Source organism: Apteryx mantelli, chromosome 1 (genome assembly GCF_036417845.1).
Source record: "Apteryx mantelli isolate bAptMan1 chromosome 1, bAptMan1.hap1, whole genome shotgun sequence".
NCBI classification, from domain to species: Eukaryota; Metazoa; Chordata; class Aves; order Apterygiformes; family Apterygidae; genus Apteryx; species Apteryx mantelli.
In genome coordinates this window covers 35,633,520-35,649,665 of record NC_089978.1, presented here as the reverse complement: position 1 = coordinate 35,649,665, position 16,146 = coordinate 35,633,520, and the positions used below count along the sequence as shown (strand labels likewise).

The window sequence follows — 16,146 nt, the reverse complement described above, 5'->3', positions numbered from 1 at the left end:
TTCACCTGTCGTGTTAGTCTGACTCCACATCTCTTACCATTTCTTGGGGTTTGAAGCAAAATACACAGGTTTCGGAACACTATTTCTGTTTGAATGACCTAGTATAGGAAAATTAGGACATACATAGGTGTTTTTTTTTTTTTTTTAAGTAAGAATGTAAAAACAAATCATCAGATTTAAAGTTTAAAGAATGAGGACTTTCTGAAAGGATTTTTGTAATTTAATAGGGAGGTTATTTTGAAAATAGACTGTTCTTTCAGGATTGTATTAATAAAAGTGAGATACTGAGTAGTACAAAATAAGAAGTCTTGCAGCTAGTCCCAGACTGAGCCCAGTGAATTCTGGCCAAATTGAGATTCTTAAATTAGAAATAGTCATCCTCAGTTCCTTAAGGAGTAAAGACAGGCACCTCCAGAGGGCGCTGCAGCCTAACAGAAAACTTAATTGACCTTTATAGATGCTGATCTCTCTCTCCAACTAAAGGATTTTTTAGATCATCTCATAGGTGCTTTGATAAGGTGCCTAAGCAATGTGGGGAATGAGTCTGGGCTTGAGATCCCATTGAAAGCAAGAATTTTCACTGTAAGCAGTCAGAAGGTTCCAAAAGAGAAGAAAAGCTTACGCTAGCTGATCACAGTATGATAACAAGCCTCTGATGCGGTGTTGCTCTCTAAAGGACAAAAGTACTCCTAGCATATATCAGGCAATGTACTAATTGCTGAAACTCAGTATGAAGTCTTACTCGGGTATTCAACTTCTTTCTGCCTTGCTGAGCATAACATGAATCCTAATGTATGAAGTGAAATACATTGATTAGGAGCTAAAACAAGAGGCTTGTAAATAGATGGTTCTTGACTCTTTCACGAATCCTGGCAGCTTGGATATGCAAGTGCCTGGATTAAAATAAATATAAGTGTATAGATATACATACATATTAAATTTTTAATCAGATCATATCTAGTTATTTTAGAATTTCTGGTTTCTATTTTGAATAAACTTCAATATTTCACTTGTCTGACAGTAGGAAACGGATCAATCAGAAAAAGAAATGATGGGGTTGATCCTTGAACTCTAAATTAAAACCAAGATTAGTGAAGCCAGATCTGTGTATCTTAACATGATGGTATCTTTTTCTAATGTGATTTGAAAAGTAGACAGAAACTTTACACTGTATTTGACTAAACAGGTCTTTGGACATTAGCCAAACTTCTTTGTCATAAGACTAACTGCCATTTTCTTATAAACCAACAATCACCCTTTACAAAATAGCTATGTTGTAGACAATGAAACTTCTGTTTCCTGTGGTATATTTTAAATTTCACAAATATTTCAAAGAAACAATTTCAGATTTCAGTTGTCTTCGGGATATGCTTATGTAAAATATATATGGGCTTCTTCACTGAAAAGTTTCAATATTGAGGATATATTGTGTATAAGATTAGATGTCTGGGTTTTTTTGCTTGTTCAAGTATGTCCTATAAGAAGTTAATTGCTGTTTACACATATTTTCTAGGAGTAAGAATCCTTAGGAATTCTTTGTTTGGTAGATGTGGGATCTATTTTACTGAACTTTCTTTGGGATTTTTTTTAACTTAATATAGGATATCATGATGAAGGCTATTTAAAAAAAAAAAAAAAAGAAAGAAAGAAAATCTACAGTTCCAAAAATAAGTAGGGTAAATGTTGTGTAAATTATCTATTAAATGCAACTTTGACAGTTATTCAGAAAGCTGCCCAGAATGATTTTTTTTTTTAAACTAGAAGTTTTCACTCTTAAGCAAAATGGCAAATTCATCTATGTCTTAGGGTAGGCTTTCTTCTGTATATAGCTGATCTTGACATGTAATCAAGGAAAGTTTCTTGCATGGACCCCGGGGGAAAAATTGTTTTCAGCTACGCTGACCTCTGCTTCCAAGTGGTAGTTTAACTTAATCCTCACCTTTTCCTCTCTCCTAAGACGCTATAATTTCCTAACTCTGAAGACACTGTTTCCTTTGAGGGTAGCATCTGTGCCACCCAAACCACACTATATGTTGTGAAAGCAAAATCCACATCCTTTTATTAAGACTGAGTTTTGTCTTTTTATATGTGCATTATTGGGATGGGAGCGGTAGCGAATGTCTTAATCTTGTGTTCAGAATTTCCTGTTTTCTGCAGTCTTGATGAACCACAGCCCTCATACCTGTGGCACCACATCATTTGAAAATGTCACTCCCTCCAGAAGAAATTTCTGTGAAAACTGCCCTGAAGAGAAGTGCTTGATCCTTGAGGAAGTTTTTGTTTTTATAGCTGTGGGATTAATGATTAACTCTTTACAGTTATTCTCTTATGAGCTAATGTTTTAAGAATAACTTCTAAAACTTCTAATTAGGATGTGTTAGTACAAATATTTTGTTTTGTGTTCCCCCATCTCTCCTTTAGCTTTCCAGAAGACTGCGAGAAAGTGATTGGAAAGTGGGAGATCTCTTGCAAGCAGTGCTGAAGTACTGTGAAATAATAGAGAAGGCATCTGATGGAGAACAAGTCCTAAATAAGTCTTTGGTTGGTTGGCTTCTGGAAAATGTCTGAAAAATCCAAAGATGCAACATTCTTTGCTTCATTCCCCTTTTAAAAGAAGACAAGAAGAACCCAGATATGTAATGTAAAATTTAACTGATGAATGTTCTAGTAATTGTCAGCATTTAAAAGACTTTGAGGTGAAAGTCAAGATAGCTGTGCTGTGCTTTGTGATACTGTGTACATGATGTGTTTATCCAGTCCATAATCGGTGTTGTCCACCCACACATAACTTGTATTTACTGCTGTGTTCGGACCATTGAAATAGTTTATGAAAATATAGATCATCTGTGCTAGTAGTTCAGAGGTGACAGCGTGATATTCAGGATTTCCTCTGTGCCAGGGTAGCTCTTTCCTGCTTCAAGGCGTGCTAAATTCACAGTGAGACTAAGAACACTGATGGAGAGTTCTGGAAAATCTTGCTGCAGACCCTAAAGAAATTACCGCTCTTTGCCAGGTGTTACATGCCCATGGGCAGCATTGGCAGGAGGAAAACTGTGACAGTGCCCAAGGAGCCTCTTAATACTAGCTTCATAGCTGCCTTTATCAAGTTTAACTTTATGTGCGATTTTGCATTAAAATCATTGAGGTTCAAGTATGTGTTCCCTTCTCTTGACTTCTGTAGAAGGATAACTACTGGCAGCAGGGCAGAGTGGGTAGCTGAAGATAACTTCTGAAATCTTCTTCAGCAAGGTTTGCCAAAGCTTGCCTATCAAATTTAAATCGCTTTTTTCTTTTCCTTACTAAAGCTTTTTGTGTGTAAGTACTTCTATGACGTTAATTTTGTCTGAAGAACTTGTGTGTTTGTCTCACACACTGATAGGTTAAAAGTAGCAAACAGCTTTTTCTTCTTATTAAATTTTGGCCATCTTTTGACCAGTCTACTTATTTTTCTTTGCATCCATATATAAATTTTCTTCACTGAAAAGATAACTTTGTTACTCCATAAGCACTTCAGAGTTAGTGAAGAGAGAAAGTTAGTTAAGACATAAAGAAGAAAATTGCTGCAAATTGTTTTTTTTATTTTTCTTAACTACCTTTGCTATTTTCTTTAAGGCACTTTTAATCAAGTCTTTTTAGCAGTCTGATCTAAGGTTTTGTACCAGTGCTGCTGACTTGCATTTCCATTGGAGCGGAAATCTGGATCTTTACATATCCTATGGTCTGAAAGTGCTTTTGGATTTTTATTTATTTATTTTTTTTAATACATCCTTTGAGAGAAAAAGGCACTTGCTGGTACTTACCATGTTGCCAGCTTGTATGAGTTTTCATATCACTTGCAAGAGAATCATGGAGTCTCACTTATTTTGGATGAATAAAAGAATTTTAATGGCTGTTTCAAAGAAAAATATACAGTTGATAGGTGTGCAAGTCTCCTGGCTTGGGATCAGACCCTGAGAAATGGAGTCCTTACATCTATGAATTTTAGTGGAATATATACAATTCTGATCCCCTCCCTACCCCCAAAATTACTATAAGACATCACACTGGTGAACTCGATAGCACTCTCCTTGCAATGTCTTTGTGTTTCAGGAAGGCATCCCAATGTTCAGTAAAGGTATTTTTACAGGGACCTGGTATGTTTTAGTCCTTCCTTTGTCATCTGGATTTGAAAAGGAACCCTGCCTTGGACCTCACAAAGTTCACCTTTCAAACTGAATCGAAGATTTTTTTTTTTAAGTTTTTATAAATGCATGTGTGTGTGTACACATGTCCACACATTGTATACATTTGTATATGTATCTATATGTATGAAATCTCACCTATATGGACATATAACCTAAATCTTTAGCTTAAAATTCTATATTATGTTCATAGTTTATTACTTCACCTTATGTATCATTTCCCTGATTGAAAGACCTACATATGCTGTGTGACAAGAAAGAATGAAAAACATCACAGATTATTTTGCCTTGTTGCAGGCAATATGATATTTTAAAGCACCAGGATTTGGCTATCTTTAGAGGCTCTAGGGGAAAAAAAAAGTTCTCAATTTCTGTATTTGGAAGATGGGGCTAGTAATAAACTTAGACGGGTTGTACAAAAGCTGTCTTTTTTTTTTTCCTATTTGTTTTCCATCCTCCATCTTCCTTTCTTTTCCTTTTAAAGGATGTAGTCTTTGAGAATGTTGAATTTCAACTTTTGTTTCAGGTAAAAATTTGAAACCATTTTTTGGTTGTAACATCTTCTCTTTAACAGAGCAATAATGTACTTACAGACATAAATTTAAGTTTAAAGTTTAAATGACAAGAACATAAAATATTAAGAACAGTGCCTCAAGGCTGAACTTTGCTCTGGTTTTTCATCCCTTGCATTCCCATCAAAGTGGAATTTCAGAAAATGAAGATAAAATGGAATTACTATAGTGTTTCTATACATGTCCAAATCAAAAGAGAGAAATTCAAGACATCATAAATGTGCAAAGCTATCTATAAATAGATTTTAAAAAATCAAGAACAGCCAGTTTTTAACTAATTTATTTGATATGTTGGATTTTATAAAGTTGATGTTGTTTTTCTTTTTAATCACTTTTCTGAAGAAAAGCAGAAGACTCTGCAATTCCCAAAGCTTACAATGATATCAAAACTTAAGTAGACAATAGTTATACTCAGAGTTTTTTGTTGTTGTTGTTGTTTTTTTACGCAAGGAATGTTGTTTTCAGACTGGATAAAATACATCATGTAGCTCTGCTGGTGTTATATTAAGGAAGAATTTTGGTTTATTAGCCTCTGAGGAATGTAGCAGAGTTTCCAAATTTACTGGAGAAAAATGTGTTGTAAAATACTTGATTTTTACTTTCAAGAACAGTAGTTTTCTACACAAATCATTTTAAATTTGTGTTCTTTAGGCTTTGCCTTTTTTTTTTCTGTTGGGTATCAGAATTGGAAAAGCATTAAACCAGCTTGGCACAATTATTATTAGAAATTAGTAATTGCAGTAGTTTGTGGGAAGCATTATTCTGATTAAATCTAATTGTTGTTTTCTGCCTCTTTGGTAAGAAAGCTATTTTTCGCTGGACTGAATCTTGAGTTACATCATTACTGAGTTTATTTAAAACTCCTGAACACATACAGAAATGTAGATGAACTGTAAAAACATGAAGGGCCAAATTTCAGTCTGTTTAAACCAGACAAATCTGCTTTATAAACAAACGTAATAAAGTAGAATTTGTCTCATCTTGCATTTTTCTATATGGGAAACCTGACTTGGAAATATAATTTCCAGTTTGAGGAAAATATATATTGTTCAAGAAAAACAGTCTTTTCTGAAACACTTCATAAATGCATTTGTTATTCTGTATGATGGAAGTGTTTTGATATGCTTTGTAAGATTCTGTAGAAAAAGCACTGTGAAAATAGTCCCTCTGTAAATTAGCACTAAAAGTGACCATATTTACAACAACTTTAAAACATTGAGAAAGAGGTGCATAAATAATACAAAAGTGTGCATAAAGCCTTAACATTATGAAAACAAAACAAAACCATATGCTAAAATTAAGGACTATCTACTGTCTCAAAATGAGGATGTGAAAAAGCTAAGGCCATGTACTTACATGTAATTTGCATAGTATCTTTGTTCTTGAGATTAAAAAGATTGTATAAATTAAAAAAACCACACACATTCCGAGACTAATTAGGTCTCCCAAAGATAGTATCAAATTTTAAATGTTACATTTTCTAATGTAACTTTGTATGGGACCTTTTCTATAAATAGATGCATATTGTTGGAGATGGGAATACAGTACATAGTAAACACTGTTACCAGCGCAAAAAGAACTAGTTTTACACAGGTGATTTGCAAAGAAAAATACAAATTTCAGGAATGATTTTAGTGTAAGAATTCTAGCTTTTCAGCAAGAGCCACTACTGTCAAGCTTTTACTGTACTTGAGCTCTGAAGAGCCAAGTACAGACCCCAGCCACTGTAGTCACTTTATTTTGTACCATCTTTGTACATTCCTGTTGTATAGCTGGAGTTGTAGTTTTAGAGGGCCTTGGTTCTGTTGTAATGTCTGAATAGTATTTAATACTAAAATCTATTATAATTTGCTGGAACTGCTGCTTATTTGTGCAGTGTTACGGTAATTCACAGCCCAGTTAGTGATGCAATTGTATACCAAAAGCAGTTTGAATAACTATAAGTGTTTATGTAGTTGTACTCAATGAATATGAAGGTCTTGTACTGTATAATGGTGATAAGTTTTGCTATTTTAGTAATTTAACAGTATATTCAGTTTTCAGATCATGAACTCCAGGTTGCACTAAATTTGTCCTTGTTTTAGCAGTGGCTTAAATAAAACACATTTCACTGGCTTCAAGAGCACTGTCATTCTTGTAAATTCTTAGAATATTTTTCTTTTCAGCTCTCGCAACTAAGATTGGCCTTAGTCAGTGACTGTGTGAAGGAACTCATAGTAAATAGTGCTAGTGCATCAGTAGATGGCATACTTTTTACAGGATTAAATTAGCATCTGGGAAGGATGTTAGAACACTTTTACTGTCTTTAAGTTGGAAGGTAAAACTAGTGTTACAGTCATGTGAAGTAAAGAAATGCATGGATTCTGTAAGGAGAGATTGGGCAAGAAATCCATTATAATAACTCAGTATAAGACAGACATTAATAACCAGTCTGCATAAATCTCTCTTATACTTAATGGCTGGACATGGTGTGTTCATGTCTTGCCTGAAAGCTAGGTCAGGGAGACTGGTATTGCTATTTCCATGTGGAATGCGGTTAGTCTTCAGCACATGGTACGCTATTTGGGATAGCATAAAAGCCAGCTTTGGAGTCTTCTGGATAAATACAAGAAGATACTGCTAATGGAAATACGTTATACGAAACAAAGTTTCAGAGCACTGGAACAGGTTGCCCAGAGAGGTTGTGGAGTCTCCTTCTCTGGAGATATTCAAAACATGCCTGAATGCAATCCTGTGCAATATGCTCTAGGTGACCCTGCTTGAGCAGGGGGGTTGGACTAGATGATCTCCAGAGGTCCCTTCCAACCTCAGCGATTCTGTGATTCTGTGATTCACAGGCTTATTTAAAATCCTGAAGTATTTTGGTATCTTGTGAAATACATTCAGGAACTAAGGTTTACCAGACAACTTATTGTCAAGTACCACAAAATCATAATGCTGATCAAAGATGTTGTATATAGACAGTTTCTAAGATTTAAGATTAAACTGTTACTGCAAATATAATTCAAAACACATAGATACAACTGTATTGCAAACTAATAATTTCAGCAGGGTTTCATTTCAAGAATTAGGAATTTTTTTGCTAAAGTTATTTTTAAAACAGTAGTTGTACCCATTTTTGCATGAATCTTTATTTTTGCAATGTTTCCTTATTGGAGGTTGTTACTGTATTTATTTGTATCCAAAAGGAACATTCTTTTGTATCATTATCATACCTATTTAGAAGATTTATGTGTTTGAGTTATACTTCAGGTTCGACCATGTAGAAAATGTATGCTAACTGAATCAGGCAAATGTTTAACTTATTCCTAAAATATTTTACAGCCAAAAAAAAAAAAAAATTGGAGTGGCATGTTTGGGGACAAAAAAAGAGGTTTTGTGTAGGAGAAGAAGGGTATATGCATGTGGAAGATTACTTGAGCTTTTCTTCTTCCTGCCTGGACTTTTTTCTTTCTTTTGACAGTCTGGTTCTGGCTGACTTTATTCAACCACAAAACAGTATCCATGCACTTTGTTTAACCTTGGTGTATTAAATTGAGAGTTGAGTCTGCAGCTGTTCCGTAGTCTTCCCCCAGCATGTGTGTTACTCCATCTCCTGCTGCTTTTGCCTGTACCTTCCTCCCTGTCCATAGCCTGAGCTTCTGGTGTGACTGAATTCCATGCTGGTTACCGCTCCAAGCCTCCGACTGGAAGCTGGCTAGGGAAAATGAGTCATGCTGAGGCTGAAGAAATGTGCCCTGAACACTAACCTTGCTGGTTATTTATTGAATGCCAGGTTAATCAAATGCTGTTTCTTCCCCTGCTGTTAAGGCAAACCACAAAGTGTGTGACTGTTTGGGGCAAGGGAGCTAACCATGACAAGCATGAGACTAGTGTCTGTGGTGAAGGTATTGGTTATCTAGTCCGTGAGCACGTGACACCTTTCCACAGGAGTTATGAAGATTGAAACTGGGGCCTTCAGTTAGCCAAAATAAATGGTTTGTCTTGCTTCCATTCTTCCTAAAGTGACTGCTGCTGCTCCTAGGACTGTGAAAGAGTTATTTTAGTATTATTATTTGTGGGGGGTGAGGGGAAGGGGCAAAAGAGGACACTTGTGTAGATGACCTGACTTGGTTTCCTGAAGTTCCAATGTTACAGCCAGGAATAAGATGAGTATCTAGAATGAAATGGTGTGATAATGTGGTATTCTTTCTTCCATCTGTTGCAGTAGCCCACTTATTACGAATCTCTTATTTTGTACAGTTTCCACCTCCTATAACCTCTAAGTCTCATCCCATACTTTCTTTGTGGCTCTTGCTGGTTTCTGCTTACTTCTGTCCCTTGCCCAATTTGTAGCATGGCTGTTGCCTTCTGCTTCTTTCCTGACCCTACTCTGTTGTCCTGATGTGACTTCTGGCCTTCTTGTTCTTGGCTGGCGGAAGCGGTTAAAACCAATAAGGGGAGTCTTCTCAGTTGGGAGGCTTTGGAATAACGCTGCCTACCAGAAATCATCAAGCAGTGAAGAAGAACCAAACTTGCTTTTGGCTGAGTTTTTCACTCCTGAAGGAAAGTAATCTGTGGTTGCTTTGGTTTGGAACTCAGCTTATTGCTAACAAAACCCTTAGATTTTATGCTGATCTGAAAATAAGTTTTAAGTTGATACTGAAGTATAATGTAAATTTAACATACTATGTTATTCATGTAGATGTATATTTGGAGTGCTGCATGACAATTGCTTCCAGGCACAAACAGGGCAAAATTCGTTCCTTGTGAATGCTGGAAAAGTCCCAGTAGTCTCACCCACTTACATCAGGTCTCAGTTTAGATGGTAATGATTAATAACAAACAGTAGACACAATTATCCTTCTCAGAAACAGAGAAATTGAGGTGTTTTCATAATTATCGCCCCATAATACTGTGCTCTGAGCAGATGCTGCAATTGAATTGATTAACCACACAAAATCAGTCATACTACTCATGATGCTCCAAAAAATGCTAGTTCAATATGAACAGAAATACAATGGAGAACCATCTCCTCACCCTGCAAATTGGAGATTTAGAAGAGATGTATAATGCTTCTTTTGGAAAGTGGAATATGACTCTCTGGAAAATAAACTGTGGAAGAAGTTCATCCCAGCATAATTGTTTAAAGAAATTATTTCCAGAGAAATGGCAATACTCAACTGTCCTGTTAAACAGACCTCTTTAAAGTACATTATGCAATATGTATCAGAGAAGAGTAAGATTTTACATTTAGTGAATGTACTGGAGTTTAAAGCCACTGGAACTGTGGCTGTGCGCAAGAGAGCTTCCAAGATAACTGCCGCAAGATTGCGAGATGTTTACCTAATGTTTCTGCTGCAACAGGAAATGCCCATTTTGGATGCTGTTGGCTTAGGAGGTTTGGGACATAACCGGTTTATGTCCCAATTTAATGCTGTAACCTGGCTGGTGAAGATTATATCTTCAGGGTGGTGAGAGTCATGAAAGAGTTAACCTTGAGACATACTGGCTAGCCTCGTACATGCTGGCATCTTCAGCAAAACCTCTTTTCCTGTGACTGCCTGAGAAAATAAGGAGGTGGGTGTTGGAAATTCCCCAAGGAGTCTGGAGGGCCCTCATCAGTGTGATCAAAGTGCCTTTGAGAGGCTCTTAGAGACATGGTTTTAGGGAAGGATTAATGATAATTTCTGCTTAAAATTATTTTGTGAGCTTTTTTTCCCCTCTCCTTTAGGTTTTGGAATGCTGCTGTTTATGGTATGTGCCTGACTTGTAGTTGGTGTGTTTAAAATTTGACTTACTATTTTTCAGTGTATTAGCTTTCTGCAACTGTTAAGAGAAAATTTGAGTGCATTAAGAAGTCATCCTTGCTGCAGTCATCCAGATGACACTGGATGAGTATTTTAGATTAATTAGGGAAATAACCCTTGGTGTGAGTACATAAGTCAGCAATAAGAAGGTTGTTTGTTACCATCATTCGTTTTTCTTTCCTAAAATGTGAACCTTTTTTTTTTGATAACTAGACTAGAAGTGCACTGTGGCTAAAGCTCATGTAATTATGTCTAATTAACACAGAGAAAAAGGAGGAGAACGAACAGTGGTCATAACACTGTCCTGACCCTGGCAGCTCAGTTAATTTGAACAGGAATTAATTTCCTGCTGCTATCTTCTGTTTTCAAGTCCAGTGTTCAAACACACAGTCATGTCATAAATTCAACATCTGTTTTAATGTCTGCATTTTCTGTAATCTCAGGATGTTGAGAAGAGAGGCACAGTATGGTCACAGCATTTTTGCAAGCGTTTGCCATATTAAAAAAAAGGAAAGAAAAGAAAAAAAGACACTTCTTGACTGTGAATCCCCAATCTGTAGTGCAGAGCTGAGTTTCTGTGTGTGTGTGTGTGTGTGACACACTGATATCGGATATCATACCAACAGTACTGGAAGCAGGAATCATTATTGCAGTAATACCATTTCCATTGCATTTTGCTTTCTTCTGGGTATAACGAAGTTGCTGTGCATATAGGGACAGAGGTGTCCCTTGGCAAGTAAGATTTTAATAGAATGCTGTGTCTTGTACCGTGAGGGTACACTGAATTTGACAGAACCTTGGATTTACCTCATTTCTTTTCCTGTGAAGTCAGCATGCTAACATGCTCCAACAGCTTCCAATCTCTAAAGCTAGGTTTTATTGAAGTACCAAAACACAAAGTAGGAGAAAATAATTCTTTAAAATAGAGGAAAAACTCTAAAAAACCTTTTGGACGAGAAGGGTTAGGTAAAGGTTTTAAAGATTTCCTTTCCTCTTGCCTGTAGTGTCCTTGCTGGGTGGGACTTTTTCTCTGGACCTCCTTCCCAGTCTAGCAACCTTCAGTGGGCTTTGTGGATTGTGCTAGTCCCACGCAGCCTCTTGGGTATTGCCCCTAGAATTCTCTGCCTTTCTTGGCTTCAGGTCTTCTCTCCACTGCTCCTAAAGGTCTCCAAACCTCAGGTCCTGTAGTCTAGAAACTTCTCTAACCCTGAAGGTGGTCAGATACTCTCAGAGAAAGTGAAATCTCCTTTGAGTCAGCCTGCATAGGAGCATAGCAGCCAGGACAAGTCAAACAGCCAGCCTTCCCCTCTGCTGCTCAGCCTCTCCCTTTTTAGTGAAACATGCACAATAAACTGTAGCCAGGCAAATCTCAGCCACATGAACGATAAAAATCAGCATAGATTACTGTCTCAGAAGGGAAACAAGAAGATATGTGAGACTTGCAGTGCTTTATTTTCAGTTTGCTTGTGAACTTGGGTTCAGTACCTAGCTCTGGCAATGCCTTGTTTTGACCCAAGGCTAATTGTGCATCTTATGGCCCCTGATATTCCCCTTCTGTAGAATGGAATAGTAGTGATCCCGAGTTCTAATGAGTTTTGAAGTTTGAAGGTGTATTTGGCCAGATCCCACAAAACCTAGCTTTTCCTTACACTCCCAAATCTAGTCAAACGAAGATTTTAGAACTTCAGTTTCTTTCCTTTCCTAAGAAAAGCTTGAAAATGTGTCATGTTTCTGTTCTGACAAACCCAGAAACCGGAAGGCAACAAGAGTCCCAAACTGACTGTTTGTAGAGAAGACCTTGTGATTTTGAAGCCAGTTATTTTGGTGAGTACCTGACTCATAGTTTAGAAAACCTTTCCTTGGTAGGTTAGAATGATGAAATGTCTCCCTCTTCCTTTCTGTTTTAGCTGATGAATACCTTCAAGATGGTAGCATAACCCATGGCTACATGACCAGGAAGTCTAGGAATTTCCAGAGAAAACATGATAAATGCAAGTATCTGAAGTTCCATCTGATGCTATCTCACCTTGTATCATTTTCTTAATGGCATAATATTGCTATTAAAGCCAGAGCAGTAAAGACTGCAGTGAGATGCACAATGTCTAAAACATTGTGCCCTTGTTGGAATAAGGGAGTTCCCTACACAGTTCTGATATGGGGCTTCTGAAAGAGCTTTTGGATAAGTCTCCAGTCTTGTGCTTTTTAGTTTCTCTTTCTGTGAAGCTGGGTGATACTTACTGCTCTCCATGCGGGGAGCTGGTGGGAATCCTCTCCCTCTCTCCACCATGTGAAGGAGGAGTCTCCTGCCAAACTGAATCTGACTGAGGAAGCTCCAGGGAAACAGGTCAGGAGCAGTGAACAGTGTGTGGCAGCTGGATGTTAACAGGCATGTTAGGAGCTGGTTATGGATTAATTGAGATGCACATAGTTAATTCAGGAGCTAATGAACCACCTCTTGTGAAGAACTGAAGCAACTATTTTCTGGATTGCAGCACCCTCCCATTAAGAAATTATTGATTGATTATGGATTGCCACAGAACTATGGCTTAAGGGGTAAAAACGTTATTTAAGTTATGGTTGGGAAAAAAAGTAGAAAATGCTGGAAGCAGAGGTATATAAATAACTGGGTGATATTTTCTACTTATTGTACAGGAGCTAAGACTAAAAATGTCCCTTGTTAGCATTAAAATGTGTTTTGATGCCTGAACCTACTCTAAGCTAGAGGGTGGTTCCTCATATACTTTATATACCACTGATCAGGAAGGAGGCCCTGGAATGGTACTGAAGCACATCTAATTATTGTAAGAAGATAAGACCATCCCGGCTGTGCTACTCACCTGACAAATACTGTGTTCTCGAGAAAGCCACAAAAATGTTTTGAAGAGAGCAGCATAACCACTCTACTGCCAGTGGTTTGGTGAACCTCACAGGGCGGCCCGCAGTCGGATGTCAGCCATACTTTCCAAACAGCAGTAGGACTGGTCAGTGGTTTGACATGAGATGCAGCCAGGCTTGTGCTTTGGCTCCAGGTAATGCCACCACAACCTGTTTATAACATTTGCTCTGTTTTTAATGGTTAGGAATGGATGTGTTGGCCTAGCCGGACTATCATAAGCACCTTCAAAATGAACTATTTTATGCAGATTGCCCAAAGCTATCTTGGTCTTTCTGGCTGAATCTCATGTAAATGGTGAACACTAGAATTTTTACTCTCATTGAAATATGTAGTTTTGATCCTATGGGCTTATACGTTAGCAAACATTGCCAGGTTTTCAGGGAAGGCCAGTATGTTAAATTATAGTAAATGTAGTGCATGCTTCTTTCTGTAGCTTGATAGCTGTAATTTGTTAGCTAGAAATGCACTATTACATACATATTGAGGTTTTGTGGATTTCCTGGCTTCGTTGTTACAATGAGGACAAGTGATTAATCATGTAACATATCTAGTGATGAGTGAGTACATCCGGTACAGTTTTTATTGTCGTTTTATATTACTCTATTTTTCTATACTTCTGTAGCTTGTACATGGTTTTATATCAGTTCTGTTTCATCTCTGAACTAGCCACTGACAATTGCAGCTAACATTTGAGGAGAAGCATTTCTCTTTGGAGTTATAATCTCCTAATAGGTAGGAAGTTTCAGGTGTACATGTCTTTTACATGAGGGATGGACATATAACCCTGGAGGTTTAAGTTAAAGACATGCTTTTTGGCATCTTAGGTAGCAAGCCTTTCCTATCAAATCCTTACACATGTGAGGATCTGTGAGAAAGACCCATTTCTGTTTTCAGTGTTTGAACAGCCTGAAGTGATATTCCACACCTCCCCCTTCACTGCCCTGATACAACTATTCCACTTGACCTTGAAATCAATTTTTTCTACCAGAACAATATCAGAGATGCTCAGCATCAGTGAGCTCCCCTGAGCAATGTTCAGGGCCCGTATATTCTCTAAATATTGACCCACCTTTAATTTTTTTATATGCTTCTGCACTTCCTTTTTGTTACTGTGCTTTAGAAATCACAGTAAAATCCGGCTCACAGCTAAGTACAAAGTTTACCTTTAAAATCCTTGGTGTGCTTTATAACCCTGTCATCTTTCTCTTCACAACAGTAAGAGTGGCAATTCCAGATTATAGGAAGTTGTTACAAATGTTATGATTAAGGTCATGATTTTAATGCCAGATTTAAAAGAAAATTGCACATTTACTCAGATGCAAAGATGACACAGGTGGGTTTATGCATAGGGGTTTCTCCTGTTTGATTAGCACTGCAAAAGGGTGAAAAGAGCACTCAGCTAGAGGTAGATGAGGTTGCCCGCAGACACCAGCAGTATACCCAATGTGGCTTGATTGCTGATTTGCAGGGATATGGGTCACAGAAAAGATGGAGATTACAGGAACAACAGAGAGATGTTGAAACTGGGGATACCTATGTGACTGCAAAAAAATGTGATGCAACATATTAGAATGGTAATGCAAAAATGAAAACAGACAGCTTTGCTATATGGTGCATGCTAGAAAATGAATCTTCAGGGAAAAGTATGGATATTTTCACGTGCACATACACACTTCCAGTAATACAGCCAGTGTAAAACTAAAGACTTTGTGTCACAGTTAGCAGAACCAGAAACAAAAGTCTAGATACAAGTTTTAACTTAGAACTACAGGCATAGTAAGCCCAATAGTAGTGAAGGGTTTTCAGAAATGAACACGCTCATTTTTGTCATCAAATTTGGCAGCATCTCCTTCGTGCCTGTCTAATCTGCTTGATCTTCAGATTGGTGATAAGTGTAGGATCAGGTTCAGTTAGACTCCTGAATTGTCACGAATGTTCAAATAGCCTGTTTCAAGCCCAGCCTAAGATGTGTGTATGGTATATATGGAGCTCTTAATACCTAGCTCTAGGGTACAGACCCTGCAGCTAGAAGCCTGGGAGTCCACATTTTTTAATTCTTTAGAGAATGTGTTCAGCATCACCAGTTTCAGATTTTGGCAGAATTTTTTAGATGGAGAAAGAAGGAGGATAAACTCTGAATACTCAGGTTCACAGTTTTACAAAGCTTATGGGTTACTTGAGGAAATGAGTTTGAGTAGAGATCACAGACAGGTGTAGTATGCATATTTCTAAGCCAGAATTTGGTGCTGAAATTTGAAAATTTGGGTGCTGATTTTTAATTAGGAAATTATTTAAGCCATCAGGTCATTCTTAGTTATTGGAAAATTTTTGAAGACTGATAGCATTATGCAGATAAAGGAAGATATTTGGTAGTACAAGAATCCTAGGGAAAGATGACACCTTCTTCATTATTGACTATTGCCAAGAACATATCAAAATGAAGCTGTTTTGGCTTGCTATTCTGGTGGATATGCTATCTTGAGCTTTCTTGTTAAAAAGGCAATGAATCTAACAAATCAGGATGGCATGTGCATGACTGATGGAGGGGGTCTAGTTTCTTAACCACTTCACAGTGAGTCAATTTGCTACAGAAATTTTGGAAATATTTTGCATATCATCCACTGTCTTGGCTCAGTAAAACAGGTCAAAACAACGTGCTTGTTAAATGAATGGCATGTTTGGAAAATGACCATTTTAGTCCATGGGTA

At 37.3% G+C, this 16,146-nt stretch overlaps 1 protein-coding gene across 4 annotated transcripts in view; it reads left to right on the top strand.

Annotated features, from left to right (window-relative positions):
- Positions 1-6,868, top strand: part of AKAP11 (A-kinase anchoring protein 11) — a 44,898-nt gene extending 38,030 nt beyond the window's left edge. For 3 of the 4 annotated variants that reach the window (XM_067292442.1, XM_067292446.1, XM_067292439.1), the window contains one exon: positions 2,422-6,868. In XM_067292442.1, coding sequence (XP_067148543.1) covers positions 2,422-2,568 — 147 coding nt within the window. In that variant the 3' untranslated portion in view covers positions 2,569-6,868. The remainder of the gene's footprint in view (positions 1-2,421) is intronic. The other variant, XM_067292450.1, reaches the window with a different exon arrangement.
- Positions 6,869-16,146: the final 9,278 nt, after the last annotated feature.